General features: G+C 38.6%; 1 protein-coding gene across 3 annotated transcripts in view; it reads left to right on the forward strand.

Annotated features, from left to right (window-relative positions):
- The first annotated feature begins 1,974 nt into the window (after positions 1-1,974).
- ppp3cca (protein phosphatase 3, catalytic subunit, gamma isozyme, a) overlaps positions 1,975-20,519 on the forward strand; it is a 37,453-nt gene continuing 18,908 nt past the window's right edge. For all 3 annotated transcript variants that reach the window (XM_041999855.1, XM_041999856.1, XM_041999857.1), the window contains exons 1-3: positions 1,975-2,726; positions 7,498-7,695; positions 13,554-13,678. In XM_041999855.1, coding sequence (XP_041855789.1) covers positions 2,663-2,726; positions 7,498-7,695; positions 13,554-13,678 — 387 coding nt within the window. In that variant the 5' untranslated portion in view covers positions 1,975-2,662. The remainder of the gene's footprint in view (positions 2,727-7,497; positions 7,696-13,553; positions 13,679-20,519) is intronic.

The following is a 20,519-nucleotide window of genomic DNA, read 5'->3' on the forward strand; positions in this document are numbered from 1 at the left end:
CACTAATTGCTTCTTCGTTGTTCTTGTTGCTGGTTGCACATCAGCAAGATTATTAACTCCTAGTACTACTAGTTACAGTTACTAGTTACTTCATTCAAAATGTACCTAGGTTTCTTTGTTAATTACTTACACCAAAAAGCAATGTGTTACTGTTAAAATGACCTTTTCAGTTACCTTTTAAAAAACAAACTTTCTTAAAAATTCTGCCATTAATATTCTTACAACTTAGTGTTGTACAAAATATAATACAAGCTCAAACACAAAGAAATTTTTTCAAAACTAATTTATTTAACTCAAGCCAGATTATTTACATTAAATAAGTAAATAGAAAAAAGTAATATAACAGCTGCTCAAAAATGTAATTTATGCTGCATGTTGAGCCCTCCCGTGACTTTCTCCAACTCTTTACGGACATTGTCACCGTCTCTGTCAGATGAAGTGCGTGCGTGCGTGGGCATGAGCGTGCTGGTTAGGATGCCTGCGGTAACCAAGGAAACGGGGCTGTGAGCACTAGTCAGTGTTTCTCGGTCCGCATCCAGTGGTTATTAGTTACTGACAAAGTAGTAACGCGTTACTACCCAACAGGACACACATCCGCAAGAGTCCTGGAAACTGACCAAATTTCGCATGTAAAGGACACATAGGGCTCCATAACTGTTTTTAGCGTGGAGCAGTGGTCTTGGAACAAGGACCACCATACAGCCGAATGGTGTGTGTGTTTCCAACTTTAATATAACTGTTTGTTTAGCACAGAGAAAATATCAGTAGGCTGCCCCCCATCACTTTCATTTTAACCTGTGGTTTCTGAGGTGGAGGGTACTTTTCTTGCGCTCATGGAGTTTTTCCAATCAAGTTACAAAAAAATCATTTTTTTTTCATAAAAAATACCCCATACAGTTGGCAACAGGGACCCTGACAGAGCCGTCACGTGACATGGAGCCTTGTGATTGGCACAGAAGCAGCAGGTTAAATTTGTGCTGTGAGTGAACTGGTGCCCAGCTTGAGATGGTCACAGACCCCTGTTGAATACTTTTTGCATCGAGTATAAATTGGCCTTATGGCAGATTTCTTGTCACAAGAAATCTATCCCTTCTTCACCTAATTTGAGCACAAGATTGTGCTCAAATTAGGTGAAGTTGATATTAAATAAGTAGATAAATAACATGTCTTTTGTCTAATCATTAGAATAATAATAAAAAAAACGATAAATATAATTAGCAATCTCACAGTGACCAGGATTGGTAAGAAAACAAGTAAACCGGATGATCAGAGGATACACAAAGAGCAAAAGACAGACAATACACGATAATACCTGGATAGAAGAAGAAAGTGTCCTGTAAATACAGAGTTTAAACAGTTTGACAATTCTGTCGCACAATACTAAAACTTCTAGGAAGCATAGGCAAAATTGTAAAATAAATAAAAATAAAATAAAATAAAATATAAATAAATAAATAAAATTAAAAACAGATAACTCATAATATCAAAATCAAGACAAATTTTTACTTTTATTCCAGCTGCATAAAAAAAATAATAAGATAACTACACTGTACTCATTTTTATTCTTTAAAATGTATGCAGTTTATTTGGTGTAAATCACTTTAAAATTATGCAACTTTTGAATGAGAATTAATAGATTTATACAGGCTGGGTTGTGCCCACAAAGTTTAAAGAACAAGGACAATCCATGAATTGACCTCATGTAGACAGACGACAAGCAATGATTACAAATATTAAAGAAATCTACAAAACACGTTAACAGGTATTTTAGAAGCAGATATTTTACCTCGTTACAACAGCAGAAGTATCTAACTTAATTTTTTGAGCCCCACGGGACCAAAGAAAAAATGTCAGATTCCTTCCTGGAGATAATTCATGTTATTGAACGCACCCCCAAACCACGTGTTACGTTTCCATAGTCACGTCACATCGCTTCCACCATGTTGTAGGAAATCCGCCGCTGGCTGCTCCTCACTCACTGTCAGATTAGAGTTTAATCCGAGGAGTAGGACACACTGTCAAGACGCTGCCTGCATCTTGGAAAGACTTGCGCCGTTTATGTACACTAAATAAAGGCGATTATACGTGATTCTACCTTTTTCTTTTTTACCATCTTCTTGTCTTTTTTCTTCCTTACAGTTAACGAGTAGCATTTACAAGATGAGACCCCACTCCTCCGTTTTTGCTTATGCCTGTCCACCGACTTGCCAATACGTTAAGATGTTAGCTGGCTAACTAGCTGAAAAAGAGTAACTAAATCGGATTAGCTGCTAACGGCAGCCTCCATCTGGGCTATATCCAGGTATTGTTTGCAATTGTCAATAACTGTTACACACTAGCGGTTGCCTGTTTTTATTTACTGCATTTAAGCAACTGTGTGAAAAACTACTACTTTGAGCTGTAATTATTCGTTAGCATTAATGTTGCTGTGAGCTAGCTTGGTAATTGGCTAGTCAAAACTGCGACAAAACCTGGACCTCCTTTGCTAGCATCTTTACGATTTTCTTTTAGAAAAAACAGAGATTAAAGTTGTGCCTCTGACCATAACCAAAAGTCAAGACGGAGGTGACCGCCAGACTTGAGTGCTAGCTTGTCCTTACGCTAGCTGGATTGTACCAGAACTGTACAAGTTTTTTTTAAATAGCCTCCAGTCGAAAAAAATATGTCAGGAAAAGATAAAGAAAAAGACAAGGAGAAACAGTCCACCACGGAACGGCTGATCAAAGGTGAGTAAACCTTATTACATATGATATTGATAGGTTTAAAATGTTTGCCTAAAAATGATCTGACAGGTTCATTTAGTCGAGCAAATTTAAACCACCTGTTGCTTTTGGAACTGCTTGTCTCTTTAAATGATTTGTGTCAAATGAAAGTGTGATTTAGAGCGGTTAGATCAGATGCCAAATACCATGGGATGCTTGTGAATGATCATGAATCACAGCATCTTTTATGAGTGATTGCTGAGACTGTAAACTTTCACGGCATCAAAGCTGACATACACAATTCCTCCTGATGGTTAGTATGGGTGAAAAGTAACACAAGAGAGATCCAAATCCGAGCCAAATCCGGACCAGGATCAGCATCAAAAGTTAATCACTACTAAGCTGATCCATCCCTGACCACTTATAGAAAAAATATATTATTATTTCTCTTCAGCAATCCACCTAACAAATACAAAAACAAACCAGCTGAACCACTCAAGGGAAAAGCCCACTCATTGTGTAGCAGAGCTTGAAAAGATGAATTCCTTGACAGTGAGGTTGTTATGACTCACTGAACTGACAGTACACCATTTGTTATGTTGGGTCAAGTAGAGCAGAGCGTGAGACAACTCCCATTGAAAAGAACCCCACCCCTTCAGCCACTACCACCTTCACCAGTACCACTAATTAATGCCAGCGCAGCCCACATCCCTGGCTGTGCACAAGGGCACTGGGAGAGTGTCCTGCCAGAGGACTGGAATGCTGAAGTGTGAGCCAGTAGGGAGAGAGTGAGTTAATTGTGGAAAGAATCTCCTCAGTGATGTTCCAAACATGGCCAGCCGTTGTGGAGAGAGAGAGAATGGGGCTGTTACAGGAAAGAAAAAAGAACTGTAACATACTGTAAAGACAGCTTTGGTTTAGGAACACTGGTCAGTAGATTATTTTTCAGCTGAGAATTGACTTCCACTTGTTTGCTTAATAGTTTTCAGCAGACTGAAAAGGTATGCTAAGTCACATGACCTCACTGAAATCAGTAATGCCACATTTGGTTCTGGGAGTCTTGCGTGTTGTTTGTGGTAATGATTTGTTTCATCTTTGAAACATATTGAAATCTGTTATAGCAAGGCCCCTTCTGTCTGGAAAAACAATCAACCAGACCAGAAGGGAATAAATACAAGTACCACTCCACATGACTGACGGCAAATAAACCCTAAGCCTGGCTATTTAGCTCGGGAGGGTAATGCATTCACTGATAATTAGAGCAATCTGAAGTGGACTTCATGATTCATCCAGCCACAGTCCACTCCATTCATCTCTACCCAGCCGCATCTTTGTAATTCAAGCCTCCTCTATTGTGCCCGTTTTGAAACAATAGTGAACATATTCTAGATGCTGGCTCATATCGCTGTTGAAAACATTATCCTCGGTGGGCAGCATGGTAGATAGACTTGTCTTTGTTTCTTGAGTCGTTTGTTGTCACGCCAGAATGTGGGTGTTGATGCAGTGCAGCATTGGCCTACTGTGTTTTTATGGTTTTGAGGCGTTCATCAAACATTAATGCAAATTAGGTCATGCAGTCTGTAGTAAGAAGCCATTCTCAGGGCTGTGGTAGCTTATTATTTTATAATTAGCTTATTCTTTTGAAAAAAAAAAAACATTTCTTAAGCAGGTTATGTGTTAGAAAAGGTGACTCCCTTCACTGTTGTCTTTTTTTCATTATAAACTGGTGTGCTGCAGCAGATTTATTTTTATCTGGTTACACCTTGTGCTTGCAATGTAATCCAGAATTCACTACTTTTCTTTTTGTCATTATTGTTATTGAAAAGCAGGAGGGTAAATACGGTTGAGCTGGAGTGTTCAGTTCTTTGGCATTGAAGCCAGTTATTATGGTCCAGTATGGGGAATAACTGCCAGCCTTCTGGCAAATGCTTGTAAATTTAGTCAAAACAGCAATGGCTTGAAAGGCTTCACGGTCTGGTTGCTTCATGCTCATGATGCTTCCCGTTCTGTCTCAGTGTTTTCATACAGCCTGCTTTGTTCGCATAGGCCCTTCCTTCGGTGTGATGAGGCTTTTAAGTAAACAGTCCCTGAATCTGGAAGCCCTTGCTAATAGAGGCTTTACCTAATCTGTTCTTAGGGCTCGTACCTCAGCTTACAGCTCTCTTCGTGGCCGTGCCTTGTAGGCCTGGGAGCACTTACTGTTTATTTATACCACACTGGCTGCCACATTACAGTCTGTCCTCAACTAGGGTAGCTGCCCACTCTCTGTGGACTAACATCAGTTACCTGTAACTATTTCTTGCAGTCAGACACCACCTACTGTCTTTTTCCTGTTATTGCTAAGACAAAAAGCCTCAAGTGGACCAGCAATAAAAACAATGTTCCAGTATTTCCTTTAAAAAACAAACAAACAAACAAAAAAACCCAACAAACAAAAGCAGTAGATTTTATGTCCTGTCTCATTGGGTCTCTGTACTCATGCACTGCATGACTGATTGGTAAATGCACCCACTCTAAAAATCATTAATACTGCATTCATATTTCACTTTGATTTGCTCTGTGTGGGTGTGGTAATGTTCTCTTAAAGCCGTTCTCTTTCTTGTTGACTACGCCTGGCTCTTCTTTATTATACTGATCTCCACATCCTGATATTGGTATTTGTCCTGTTGGATGGCCCAGGAAATCCTGTGCACTGACCTGTGAATGGATTTGTGAAATATCGGGTTTCTTGAATTATATCATCAGTGCAAGTGAAAATGTTTTTAACCTTTAAAGCTGTAGAAATGTAGTTTATAACTTTCATATTGAGTTATCGCTTTTAATTTTAGTCTTTAAAGCATGGTGGCTCTATAGGCTGACTTCACACCATAAGTAATTGGTGGCATAATGCATTTGTTGCCGGAGTTGTTATTGGGCATACCAGCTGTAATCCTTTTTACCTCTTTTAGTCCTAGGAGCAAAACAGCTTGGATCACAGTCCACAAATGCAGATTAATCTGCTACTATCTGCTTATAGAGTTTTATTAACTGATGAAGCTGCTGCTAGTGTTTATGCACTAATACAGAACACAACCTTTTTTTTTAAAAAAAAAGAAAAACCTTACATGCAGTAATAAAACAAAGATTGATTTGGTAACTTTGCTATTGAAAAAAATGGTCACCATGAGCCAATATTTATATATAAATCTATTTTTCTTTAGTATGCCAAATAACAAAGAGTGTAAAAAATCTTCTCTGTTTCGTGTTTATTTACTACTCGCTCATTTCATTTGAGCTGAATAAAAATCTTTAATAACAAGAAAAAGCTGACTGACAACTAACAGTAAGATGGGCATGGACTCATTTTATATTAGTGCTGATGATGTGCAGATAAATGACAACACAGCAGCCTATAGCTGGGTTCAGTTTACATTACTCAATTAGCTTGCTTTTGCTTTTTAGTGCAAGCATCGTAGCAAACATACAAACACTGTGGCCATTTTCACGTTTGGGTACTTAATTTAATCAGTGATGCAAAAAAGACTTTCTTGTTGACCTGCCAATGTTCTTTGCAATTCACACTACCGAACAGGTAACAGCTGAGAATAGTTATTGTTGCACCATCAATTGAACACAAATAATAACAAAACATTAATAAAAGCCACTGTATGCCTTCTTAAAGTAGAGAGTAGTGGTTTTATTTAAGCTATACCCGATGTAGACATAGTACAACTTTGTCTTTACTACACCGTTGTCCTAGTGATAAACACTCAGTGATTAATGGCCCAAAATTTTCTTGTTGTGCACATAGCTATGTTTTGATGATGAAACTCTCAGGTCTCAGCCTTAAAAGCATTGACCTTTGTGATGACAGTAAAAGGATTGTGTAGGTGGTATAGAAGCTTACTGTGGGAGGGGGGAGGGTTAAGTAAGGTGCTGGTCCTCCAGTTGTTTTTCTTTCACATTTCTTACCTTGTATGATTATGAAGGTGTATGCTTGATTAATACAAAATTCATATCTAGTAATTGCAACTTAAGTAAAGCAACCTGACAAAGAGCTTTTTATTGCTTCACACTTAATTCCTGGATGATATTACCTTTGATTAATATTTTCAGCTAATTCATGCAGACCATAACAGTATAACATTGTTTTCCCTCAAATTACATTGTACTTGTGGCAAGATTATATTACACATGGTACCTTTTGCTTATGAATATCTGCACTGATTGTTATTTGTGTTACAACAAAATGTCAGATGCCATGTGGTCCTGGTTCATTTTGTCACTCATGGAGAAGACTGTGGTGGAGTAGTTACCTGCCAGATACAAGTCTGTATTTTTATCAGTAAATCAGTGATAAAAGGTTGTGCTTGAAGCATAGAGCAGCAAGGCAAGAGACAGTTTTGCATAGAAAGAAAAAAACAAAACAAAACATAAAGTTCTGAAAATTGTCTTAAAATTGCTAAAGTTGCAACTGGGACTGTGTCATGATCCAGTGTGTTTGTGTTGAACAGGAAGGGGCTGATGTAATGGTTTGTTTTGCAAGAAAGAAGGAAGTGGTAGCTGAATCAAAACACTGCACCATGTTCTACTATAGTCAATGTTATTCATTTAAACTTTAAAAGAAAAACTATGTGTTTGCCAAATATGTTTAATATATTGATGATATACTTGGTTTACCCACCCAAGTAATAATTTTGTGTGGGGAAAGAGTGATAAGCTGTTTCTTTGTAGATGTATGGATGCCCTTAAACATGAATACCTTGGCTTAAACTCTTAATTTTTAATACATTATTCGGTTTCTTTTTGTCAACAGCTGTGCCATACCCTCCACAACATAAGCTGACTGTAAAAGAGCTGTTTGAAGATGGAAAACCCAATGCCGAGCTACTCCGCAACCACCTGGTCAAAGAGGGGAGGGTGGAAGAGGACGTGGCTCTCAAGATCATTAATGACGGGGCCAACATCCTCCGTCAAGAGAAGTGCATGCTGGAAGTAGAGGCACCTATTACAGGTAGGCCTGCAGATATACCAAATATCTAAAATATGGAAACATGTCTGATTCTGCTGTAAAGCAGGAATGTTTAACATGGAGGTTTATGATGAATGACTTGCTAGTAGAGGCAGCCTCAAATAGCTATTCAAGGAGCTGCAGCGTTGTCAGTTTTCATGTGTCTACCTGGCAGGTTGCTTGACAGGGACTACTTTGTGACAATAGGTAACTACAAATCTGAATGAACAAAAATAACCTTGGAGTTCATCGATGCTCCATCTTGGGGCCACTGCTGTTCAACATCTGCATTCTCCCACTTGCTAAAATTATGAAAAATGACAAAATATGTTAATATTATTACGCTGATGACAGACAGATTTACATAACCATCTCAGCAGGATACTACAGCCTAATCTAAACACAGATCAAATGCACTGATTAAATTAAAGGTAGGATGTGCTAGAACTTCCTTCAATTGGGACCAGTCTGATCCATTATCGGTATCGGGCACCGATATTGACGTGTTTCATGGTCAGATATCGGGCTGAATTTCCCGATCCACCTCACGGATCCACGGAGGGAGCGTTTGTGGTCCTGTGTTACATTATTATTATAAGTGTTATGCAGGTTTAAGCCAAACAAAATATGTTTACGCAGAATCAGTTCATGAAATATTTCCATCAGAACTCAATAAATAATTACCTCAGCCAAGGCAGAGGTTATGTTTTCAGCAGCTTTAGTTTGTCTGTGTTTCTGTCTGTCTGTTAGCAACATTACTCAAAAAGTTATGGACGGATTTTGATTTAATTTTCAGGAAACCTCAGAAACAGAATAAGGAACAAGTGATTAGATTTTGGGGGTGATGTGGATCACTGCCTGGATCCAGGAATTTTACTATGGGGAGATAGGGCTAAATTTGACAAAGAGCTTCTAACTCTCGGTGTGCTTCTGGTTATATATGATTTAGTTTTTACCTGAATTTCTACTTTAGATGCAGCGTTACCAAACACCTGGTCTGACAAGTCTGATGAAAAAATGAGTTGTCTTTGCTAATTTAGCATGTCACTAATTTAGTTATATATTACTCTGGAAAATTAAAACACAAGATAGCAACTTGAAATGTGTAAAGAGCCAAGCTTTCTGGGGTAAAATGTTGTTCAGCTAAGAAGGGAAGAAAAAATAGTCCAGCAGACACTCCTTAAGCGTTCTAGAGGAATGAAAAACTTCCAGCAGACAACGTGAAAACTGACAGGATTAACCCACAGAAAAGTTGCTCCAATTCGTCTTTCTAGCTAGTCAGTCTATATCTGTCAGGATAATTCTGGAAAAGTCCACTAGCTAAAATACTGTAATACAATGTGACTCACACGAAGAAGGTGAAGGAAGATGTGGGAATCTTCAGCTTGGGTTGTTTTGCTCATAGATGCAGCTTGTTGAGCATGATGGGCTTATTTTACAGCACAAAGTTAGCCATGCTTTCACTAATGTACGTAAACCTGTGGAGCATTTTAAACATTCACAACTGCAATGCAATCAGACTGTCTAGCGTTCCCAGATTATTCACATGCTTCTCTTTCAACACATTCTTTTGAACCTTAAATATTAAAAAGCTAAATTATTACTACCTTTTTTCGTATTAAAATTATGTAGCAGCAACAGACATTGTCTTTGATTTATTTTAGAAGGTTTTTATAAATAATTATTTAAACTGGATTAATTTAATTTATCAGTTGCTCTCTTATTAAGAAGGGACAATCTTCTACAATCTTACTACAATCTAATGAAACCTTACACAATAACAACAACAGCAATAATGACCATAATTACTATAATGTTCACATAAACAGATTTGGTATTGGAAAATATCAGGATCAGCTCGAAATCCCCCCAAAAAACTGACCGGCGCGTTTCTACTTCCTTTAGTTAAATGAAGACAAAACTGAAATAATTGTTTTTTTTGAGCCAAGGAAGAATGATTAAAAGTCAGCACTCTGCTTCAAATAACTAAGTTAAAAACCACCAGCAACGCCAGAAATCTGGGAGTAGTTATGGACTCAGATCTGAATTTTAGCAGTAAACTGATTTTAAAGGTCCCATATTATACACTTTATTCCCAATCTGAGACCATTCATTAATATCTAAATGAAATATTTCCGCCATGGTATGGACAAATCGACCCTCAGTTTGAGTGCAGCGGCTTCTCTTCACCTCCCTCTTTTTAGCAGCTTCAGAAATGTGCCGTTTATGGTGGGCGGAACCCTGGTGGAGCAGCTCAGCTGTTGGCTCCGCCCATCGCATCGCCCGTCATGAGGTGATTGACAGGTTAGGCCTTAGCGGTTACTAGACGCTGATTACAGCGTAGTGAAGGATAAACAAACGCAGACAGTTACCCCTGTTTACATGGTAACTGAAATCAATAGTAATATCCCGACCCAAACCGCGACGCACGGAGAACACAGCTAGCTACGCTCATCAATCTGATGCACAATGGCACCGGATACAAACAGTAGAAACAGTGACTTGGCTACATTTACAACAGTGCTAATGTAACGTGAAGGAAAAAGAAATGTAAAACATTCCACCGAAAATCCTTCATTCGTTTTAAGATTTTTGTTATTATTGTTTTTATTTGGTTTACTGTTTGGAAGCATTACCTTTCTATTTTCTTTTGGAAAGAAAAAAAACTAATTTGGGGTTTCGTTGTTTTAATTTACGTTCGGGATGTCATTGTGGGTGCAGCACTTCCTCCCTCAGTCTGCTTCCGGCTGCTGTGGAGGAAGGAGTCTCAGGTCGGCTGCATTTACACGGTTTCTCATATGCTGCATCCTGTTATTCTGTACAGAATAAATACGCCAAGTGTTTGGGCTGAAATTCCCTGGTTTCCGTGGATAATTCACACAACGCAGAGGGCTGGTGGCAGGTCAGGGAGTCAGGACCGGCTACACTAATATATTTTCAAGCTATCAGACTAATAAGGCCGAAACGATAAAATAACTGCCAGCTCTTACCTCTCCAGCTGTGTCACGGACAGTTGGTATTGAACCTGGCTTCAGCTTCAAACGGTCGGCGAAGCCTGCTTTCCATGCCCCCATGTTGTGGAAACAGTCCTCTTTGAAATGCTGGCCACAGACATGCAAAACCTTTGGAAGTTTTCCGGGTACATTTCCTCCAAAAATAAAATTAATCCACTCAGTCCTCGTGGGTTCAGTGGATGGAAGTAAAAAAACGTTTTCGTGTTCATTTATGCAGCCACAAACAGAACAGTGCTTCTGTCGCTTAGCCATGTCCGCTAACGAGGGTTGCCGAAGAGGGAAAAACACTGGGTGCTAGGTGATTTTTAGAGGGCGGGCTTTGAGAGCCGGTTGGCGGGTCCATCGCTCTGTGGGGAGTGGTTATTGTCCCTTATGACGTCATAACGTACACGCTTTCAAACAAGCTCATTTCAGCGCTTACTTCCCTAGAGGTGGAGCAGGGGGGAGAGAGAGCGCCTGAAAGAGTTTCACACTTACGGGTCTCCTACACATGCGGGGGGACCAGTATGACTGTTCCAAAACCATTAAAAAGTGAATTTTGCATAATATGGGACCTTTAAGAGAGTTGTGAAGTCGGCCCGATGTCACTTTAAGACGCGCTACTGAACTTTTGCAGATTTTTCCCCATAGACCGCTATTTTGGCATCCATCTTGCGTTCACTTTGAGAGCTTTCCAAACAGTAAAAGACAGTCTTATCTTGACTAATTTTCTTGCTCTGTCCCTCTGTCTCTTTCTTTTCCCCTCTTCCTCTGATAATGTCTCATCGTGTTTCTTTGCTGAATCAGCCACTGGCTGTGTTCAAAATGTCCGATGTGTTGATATCCACTTGCTAGCATGAGTGAAACTCAGCTGCAACGTCACACTGCTCCCCCAGAAGAAAAGGTCGTATTGTGCGTTTTCTCAGATTTGGGACATTGCTGGGCAGTGACGGCTCCAGAAATGTGCGTAATAAATGTCCCTGTGCCATCCATCAAGTCAGGAATGCTTTAAGTTCAGACAGTTATGTAGTGCTTCTTTTAAGAACATATTGAGGAGTAAGTGACTGATGACTCAGCAGGATTTAGTCCACGCATTTATCTTTAGTAGACTAGACTATACTGAAACACCGCCCTCACAGGTCTCCCTAAAAAGTCCATTTAACAGCTGCAGTTAGTCCAGAACGCTGCTGCTCGAGTCCTCACTAAGACCAAGAAAGTAGATCATAGAATTCAGATTCTCAGATCTTTAAATGGCTTCCTGTCTGTCAAAGAATTGACTTCAAAATCCTGCTGTTAGTTTAGAAAACACTAAAAGCCAAAATACATTCAGGATTTTCTGGTTCATTATGAACCAACCCGATCCCTCAGGTCATCAGGGTCAGGTCTACTTTCTGAGTCAGAGCTAAGAGTGGAGAGGCAGCGTTCAGCTTTTATGCTCCTCACAAGTGGAACAAACTCCCAGAAAACTGCAGGTCTGCTGAAACTCTCAGCAGTTTTAAATCAAGGTTAAAAACTTTTCTTTTATTTGTTGCTGGCTTTAACAAAACAACCGTTAATTCCTTTTATTCCTTTTATTTCTTGCATGTTATGCCTTGCTTTGCCTTAGGTTACTGCTTAGCAGATCAACTCTGAAAGCCAAAACAGGGCGCATCGTTTACTGTGTTGGTCAAATCTTGAGATGTGATTATTTTCATGTCTGGGTTTGTGCAACAAACTATCAGATGGGCACACTCCTTAAACCAGAGGTCCAGGGTTTTAGCTGACCTGGTTGCCTACCTGTACCATGTAATGAAACAAGAGACCGAACCCCTTGAAGTATTAGCACTGCTGCTCCGTAGCTGACCTTGAGCTGACATGTGAAACATAAGTGCACACATTCTGTGTAGGATCAGCTGTGCGGGATGGTTTTAACTGAACCAAGACAGTGTTGAACACAAAGAGTAAATATGGCACCTGCCTCAGTGTAATTACATTGGAGTGTTGTGTTTCTGTTACTGACAGCTGTTAAACACTTACGTCCTTGTCAGATCAAAGGGCCCCACAAACCAAGAATCAACAGTCATCTCAGTTCTGGAAAACTTTTTCTTTCTTTTCCTTCTCAGCTAATATTGTGTGGCCTCAGTCCAACACATCAAGCACCAAAACCTTCAGATCCATATAAGAGCATTAAGTTTTTGGGTTTTCTCATAACCTAAAATCTAAATGCTGGTGAGAGACTATATATTTTCAGGTTGATTGGAGAAGTTTGTTAAACCTGTGCTGCTGACAGCTGAGATTTTGAAAGTACAATCCAGCCGTGCTGGTTGTTGTGTCAACATGAACAGCACTGGAAACTATTTCAAATAATGTTTAGTTAAAATGTGCAATATTGGCACGGTGCTATGGTGGTGTAGTGATCAACATCTAAAGTAAATTGCTTTCGATTGTGTGAGAATCACTACAAAATACCTTTTCCCAGATGCGTCCCTCCAGCCCTGCCATGATTAGAGAGCTTTGAGTGGTACTGCTATAAGCAGGATATTAGTCATCTTTGCTGAGTACTAATGTTAGCCATTAACAAACATGTGGAAAACTTCCACTTGAAAATATTTGATCTTTGTTCAGTTTACAGTTTGCTTTGGACAAGATGGATTTAATAGATATTTTGTTCAGTCATTAGGGATGTGTAACCCCCGTTTTAACAACTAAATATGAATATGATTATGTTTGTTCTTCGTTTTTTCAATAGTGGTAAAGTTTCCATTTGCTTAACACTATATATGACTGTTTTTAAAATAGAAAAAAACACATCCTCCATATTCAGAATAAGAAAATAGTCCTTGTTGAGCAATTGAAAACTGTGTTATTTTTTTGTTTGTTTTTTGGCAGTGTGTGGAGATGTCCATGGGCAGTTCTTTGACCTTATGAAGTTGTTTGAAGTGGGGGGATCGCCCAGTAACACGCGGTATCTCTTCCTCGGTGACTATGTAGATCGAGGATACTTCAGCATTGAGGTAAGCTTTAGTATTATTACATTTTGTTATCTTGTTAGACATTTATTGTATCCTTAACCTTAATGTAACCTGATGTTAGAGTAGCTCTGTGTTGTCAGGAAGAACACATTACAGAGAAACACAGCAAATGTGTAGAAATTCTTCATGACTTAATCTCTAAGTACAGTTATTTAAAAGTAAAAATTAGGGCTGTCATATTATTACAATTTTTAATCAGATTAATCGCAGCTTGCAAATGAATTAATCATGATTAATCATCATTCACGACTATGTCTGAAAATAGTTTTTACTGTATTCTATTAACAGAAAGAGCAAGTCAATGCTCACTTGTTTTTTTCTTTACTTTTAAACATTACATGATCACTTTAGTTGTAATAATCAGTTCAATATGACATAAAATCAAGACATTAAAAGTTATTAGTGCCTCTGCCTGACCCCCTCATCATTTTCTAGACCTGCCCGTGCATAGCTGTTTCTTCTCTAACAACAGTCAACTACTTTGTTAGAGAAGGGTCCTGCTCTGATTTGTGTTTTAGAGCCTGTTCATAATTTATCTCTCCACATTCATGGTCCATAAATGATCAGACCTGTGTCTCCAACATCTGCACAGCACCAATGATTTAGAGAAGACGTCCCCTTGTTTCCTTTTGCTGTTTCACTCTCACTAGATATCTGAACCTGATCTGTCTTCATAGATGTGTGCCTGGCTGTCTGATGACTAGTAGATTTTACAGCTGTTTCGCTAGCAAACCTCATTCATACTGAAAAGTTATAGGAAATGAAGGGAAACAATATCTAACTGAAATAGTCTGCTGTTATCAACATTTTTCTTTCTTCAGCTTCAGTGACAGTGACTGGTCTGATTGATGCAAGACTAGGTGTGAACCTTGAACCGCTAGTTTCCTCTTTCTCAGCTGAACGATAAACAAACGCAACAAGAGAGACGTACTAGCAACAGAAAAGTTGATCAGCTGATCACCGACAGCCGGTCACGGAACAACAGTAGATGGAAGGAGATGGAGGGAGGGACACAGACCGGAACAATAACGTTTTTTTTTTGTTGTTTTTTTTTTAAGTGCTGGTGTTAAACCTTCACACCAGTAAACATGTGGGTGTTAAAACACCCTCATCCGACACGGGTGTGACCCCCTCAAATCCATCTATAGAACCAGTCAGCTGCTCTTCTTCCAGCTGATCACCTAAATGCCTCACAGTCATATATGACGAATGCTACACACACATTGAATATTTTAATGCAATTAATTACATAAATTAGTTACTGTCGCTAACTCGTTCTTCACAGCCACAGTTAAAACATTTGGGGAAAAAAGAAAATATGTAAATTGTAACCCCCCCCCATGATAGACACATCAGATTAAACTATACTGGAACTTAAACAGTGTAGTACTAACGTGCAATGACGGGTAACAACAAATAAAGTCAGGTCTTGATATAAACTGAGCTCCTATCTATGTGTTGTTGGCATGTATTTTGTGTGAAAAAAGGTCTGAGATTAATTTATGAGGTTCAACATGAAAATATGCCAAATATAGTCAGGCTAATTTTCATTTGTAGTTTATTGATTCTCAGAATGTTTAAATTTGTTGTTTTATGGTTAAAATACAACCAAAAGTACTGCTGCATAGATTCATTGAAATATCTCCAGTTTTTTATTACCATATGGGCTTTTCTGTTTGAAATTTTGTTTTCAAAACGCTGCCGAAGAGTGCTTCATACATGTCAAAGAAATAAGGGAGTAATAAGGCAGAGGACTGAGACATAAAGCTTGTTGTTGTCACTGCTCAAAGGGGACTGCAGTTTCCTCATAATGACCTCTTTCCTGAGAGGTGTGGTTGTAATGGGTTTGGATTCATGGCATGATTTACAAAGAGATATTCATATAAATCCCTGTGTTGCAATAGTTTATTTATGTAGAAAAAAGCTTTTTCATGGAACAGTCCTTATAAGTATTAAATGTGTTAAACAACAACCTCGTTGTTGACATTGTCAAGTTAGGGTGGAAAATGGAATGAAATGGCCTAAGATGTTTTTGTCAGTATAATGCTGAAAAATAGTCATAAACTGTGACGGATTGCACTTGGAAAAAAAGATTAAAGATATGTATCTTGTAGGGGTGGTGTAAATTTCAGAAATTACCTCAATTAACCATATTTGGTGACAATGCCTCCATTTAGAGGTCATGTGGAATTGCTTGTGTTTAATCTCAGTGATGGAGAGGAAGAAATAATTACTTGCTTCTGAGTCAAACACCATGTAAAGTCAAACATCTGTTTTTGGCTCACTCTTTATAAAGCACACTTGCAGACATTTGACAGTAAGAGATAAATATTATCTAACAATGATGCAGAGAGAAAGGAGTGCCTGAAATGATTTGGGATCTAGAAGAGATCTCTCTACATTTTAAAAGGAGAGAGATTGTTAAATCATCACACATAAAGATAAGAAAGAAAAAAAGTGTTGTGGCAAACAGATAAGATGTATCTGCTGCTGGAAGAAGACAGAACCAACAGAATTTCCTCCTGGTTAACCTTGTTGGTTTTAAATGTTTTGTAGAGATGAAGGTGACATGATTTGAGTAACTTAAACACATTCTCAGAATCATTGCAGAAGTGTCCTTTGATTTCAGTCTGGTTTTAAATTGGTCCAGAGAAAAGACCACATCAAGCACAGCTGGTGTAATGCAGCTCAGTGATGGTCAGAGAATGTCTAAACTGTCTCTCATCGCATTTCATTTAAAAAAAAACCCACTTGGATATTAACTAATAGTATTTTATATAACTTTGCAAAACAGTTCCCAAATCACGTCAGAACTCTAAACTCTATGCTCTACACTAAAGAAGGATATAGAGCATTTCTTCCATCTTTTGCATCATTTATGAACGTAATTTAGTCTGTCTTCAAGGCCCCTGTGTATGCGTATCCTGACGGAGCAAATGGAGTAGTACCACTGGAAACCATGAAGGTAGTGTTGAGCAGTATAGCTGACATGTAGCCCATGAAAGGAACAACAAAGAAGCAGAGGCTGTGATTTATTTTTTTCTTTCTGAGAACCTATATAGTATCATGATCTCCCCCATCATCACCATGTTTGTGATAGTCTGAAACTGACGTCAGAACTCAGAAGTGAACTTCTAATTATATATGTAAAAAGAGCATAAATGCATAAATCTGATGGCATGCTCACAGGCAGACCTCAAGAGTTTGATGATAAATTCTCCCGTCTGTTGTCTTTTTTAACTTTTGAAACCAATTAAGCTACAGGTCTGTTTATTCGTTTTTTCCTAAATATTACTAATTAAATTAAATATAATTTTGATATAAAAAAAAAAAACATGTGGAAGCTGAAATTGCTGTGACACCTACAAAAATGATGCAGTTTCTTGTTCAACCATTAGGTTCTTAGCAAAGTGAGAGCTGTACTTTTATTCAAGAACATTTCTGAATAAGGGTGGTGTGTAGCTCAACTGGTCGAGCAGCTGCCCCATGTACAGAGGACACAACTCCTCGGTACAGCCAACACAGGCTCGAGTCCTGGCCTGGGGCCCTTTGCTGCAGGTCATTCCCTGCTCTCCCCAACCTACCTTTCCTGCCCTGTCCAGCTAATATTAAAATAAAGGCCAATGGAGCCCAAAAATTCTTCCTTTTTTTTTTTTTTATTTTTTTAAAGAACATTTCTGAGTATAGGTACTAGATGGCAAATTCCACATTTTGCACCCGCACATAAAATATGCACAAATCTGTGCTTAAGAACGGTTGATAAATAAGCCGAGGAACTTACCATCAGGCTGCAAAGTGGAGGGGGCTGCTGTGCAACAAAAACAATGGTACAGTCTATCAGGTGGGGATGAGCACAGAGTTAAAAACAACCCAGACAGTACAGAGTCTGAACATATTTAATTAATATAGACGAAACAAAGGCAGAATGTAGAATGTGTAAGATGAAACTTATGAGCCAGGTTTTTAACAAGTTCCACATATCAAATATTTTAGAGTGTCCTGAATCACAAAATTGCTTTGTTCAGTATAACTAAAACTTTCAATACACTTTAGAAATTATGTTTAATGTTTTCATTTTAACATTTCTAAACTTAACAAAATGTAGATTGTTGTATTAGTATGATTACTTTGAATATATTTTATTAATGTAGATAGACGTGAGTGCATACATAATAACAATCTATCAAAACTTTGTGAAATTCAACAAAATTACAAAAGCTGACTGGCTCTGTTTAGGTGAGCCAAATGATCTGGATCTCTGTAAAGAGCTGGAGTTCTCATCACTATTGATGATCATTTGGACAGATTTTTGTTTTAATAATGACTGTGATAAACTTACCTTTCTTTAATGGACATAAAAGTGAGAGTTGAGACACTATCAACTAAAGACAAGTGGTTGAATTTACTTATCTTGCCCCATTTCCACCAACGGGTGTGAGGCAAGGCAGGTCAGGATGCATTTTTTTTCTGTTTCCACACGCAAAAAAAATCCGACCTGACCCCTCCTACTTTTTTGGCACCCTTCCGTTGGGGTACCAGTCTAACTGATTCACCCGGATTCACCCCAAAGGCTGGCGTTTGACACACAATCTGTTGAGTGGTTAAAAAAAAAAGTCACCTCCCGTGCGACCTGGCATAAAAACAAAGCATGAACAGCTCCTTGTTTAGAGCAACTGATTTTCTTATTGTTGATTAAATCTCCGTTTAAAATGTAGCACCACCAAGATGAAAGAACACAAACTGTGGGATGATCGCCATTCTCTTCCTTTGTTTTTGAGTCGTATTTTGGTTATACTTTAAGGAAGGCGTTGCTCTGCGATGGCGTCATGCTATTATGTAGCAGAAATACCTAAAGCTGCTTTCCCATTGTAGGAACTTTTTAAAGTTCCTGTAACCTTTTTAGGAACTAGGCCGTTTTTTTTCTCACATTTGGACAGATAGGAACTAGGGATCACTGCCTTCACCATTTTAGTTCCTACTACGAAGCAGGGTCTTCTCAGGGTTCCATAGGAACCAACATGAACTAGGTGTTTGGTGATTGGTAGCTATGCCCCTTGCCGGATTTCCGCTTCTTCATTTCTGCTTCTTGTGGCCCTGCCATTTTTAAAAGCCACTGTTGCAGCTACGGACAACAGCTATATTAGCTTCTTGGTGGTGTTTTTTTCACGTCACTGTTGCAGATGGTTGCGTCACATCGGTCCCTGACTTGTGCAAATGCAAAATGAAACAGTTCCACTGGGGAAGGGCCGTTCATAGAACGAAAGTCATTGAACAAAATTCAGTGCATTGTTAGAACTTCTCTGTCTGAGTGCAGCTTATCACTATCCAACTGATACTCCGCCTCTCAAGTAAGGTTACGGTTGGCTGTGGGAATGCAACGAGATTACAGTTTACAAACCATATCCGCGCCCTAACCGACCCAACGCACACCCATTGGTGGAAACGGAAGATTCGGAGTCACCTCATGTGTCAGTGTAATTAAAGGTCCTCACTCACCGTGTCTCAAGGGCATACTTGATCAGAGATTCTACATCCCGCTGCCAACAGTGGTTCAAACCTTCCTAAAGGAATCCGTTTAATCTACTCAGCTTTTACTGAGTGCACTAAAGGAAAGTATATTTGTTATGAAACATAATCTTGTATGCCATTGGCGCTTTCAGATCTCTGATAGCAATGATTTCACACAGCAGTTGATTGGTCAGAGTGATCAGCTGATATAACAGACAGATTATCTTCCACTGATCTGTAAAGTCAAATAAAACAGTTTCAGTAGAGTAAAAACTCCAGTCGTCTTTTTATTTCTATGAAGTCTGGAAGTGGACTGCCGCACAAAGCTGGGAGGGGAAACACCTGTAGCAGGTGAGTCAGAGCTTGCTGCAGGTGAAGAGACCTGATCTGCTCTGGCTGGGATTTCTAAATAGTTTTTTTTTTTTATGTATTCAAATTTTAAATGTCTTTCATATGCTATTAGTTTGATAGTTTTTAATATTATGTGCACATTGCAGCACTAGTAACTTGTTGTTTTTAAAGTACATTATTAATAAAGTTGCAGTTGCAGTTAGAGTTGAGAACCGTCTGGATCTAAAACTTGCCTGAGTATTTTATTTGAATAACATTAGGTCTGTAAGTGAGGTGATTTACTGTGATAGAGGGAGGGGGGACTGCAAGGGAAACTGAAAATCCTGGTCATTCTTGTGTTAAAGCAATTGATCACAGCAACTTTAACTATGTAATATTAAGTACAGCAGTGATGCTTATATCATTGGAAATACCATCAGACCCATTAACACACTGAATGCAGCCAAAGACGTACTGTTTGATTAGCTGCTACCCAAAGCATTTTTGACTGTTCTGACCTTGATTTGTAATCTGCAAATTCTAATCTTTTTAATTCCACTCAGATTTTCATGAATTATGATTATGATTACAAGACATATGGTAACAGCAAAGACACAAACACACTAAGATGAGTTAAAATAAAACAAAACTTTCAGCTTTGAAATCTGACAGTCTCTTTGCCTTTAGCCGAGGCAAATTCTTTTGGTTTATGATGAATGTTTGGATGAAATTTGGATTTTGAAAGGTCATCCTGAGCTTAAGCAGATAAAGCTTTTCCTGGCAATTTTTAGACAAGCCCTGGTCAGACACGCGCTATGTATTAACATTATGAAATTAATAATGATTTTTCTTCACCTTTCTTAAATATCTGTACCTCTGCCTCTTTGCTGACTGCTGTGTGTTAATGTCCATTGTCAGATAAAGAGAGAAGATAAACAGTTTGCTTATGTCAAAGAGAAGCATGATGGTACACAATCCGACATTA

This window comes from Melanotaenia boesemani, chromosome 11, assembly GCF_017639745.1.
Source record: "Melanotaenia boesemani isolate fMelBoe1 chromosome 11, fMelBoe1.pri, whole genome shotgun sequence".
In the NCBI taxonomy this organism is placed as follows: domain Eukaryota; kingdom Metazoa; phylum Chordata; class Actinopteri; order Atheriniformes; family Melanotaeniidae; genus Melanotaenia; species Melanotaenia boesemani.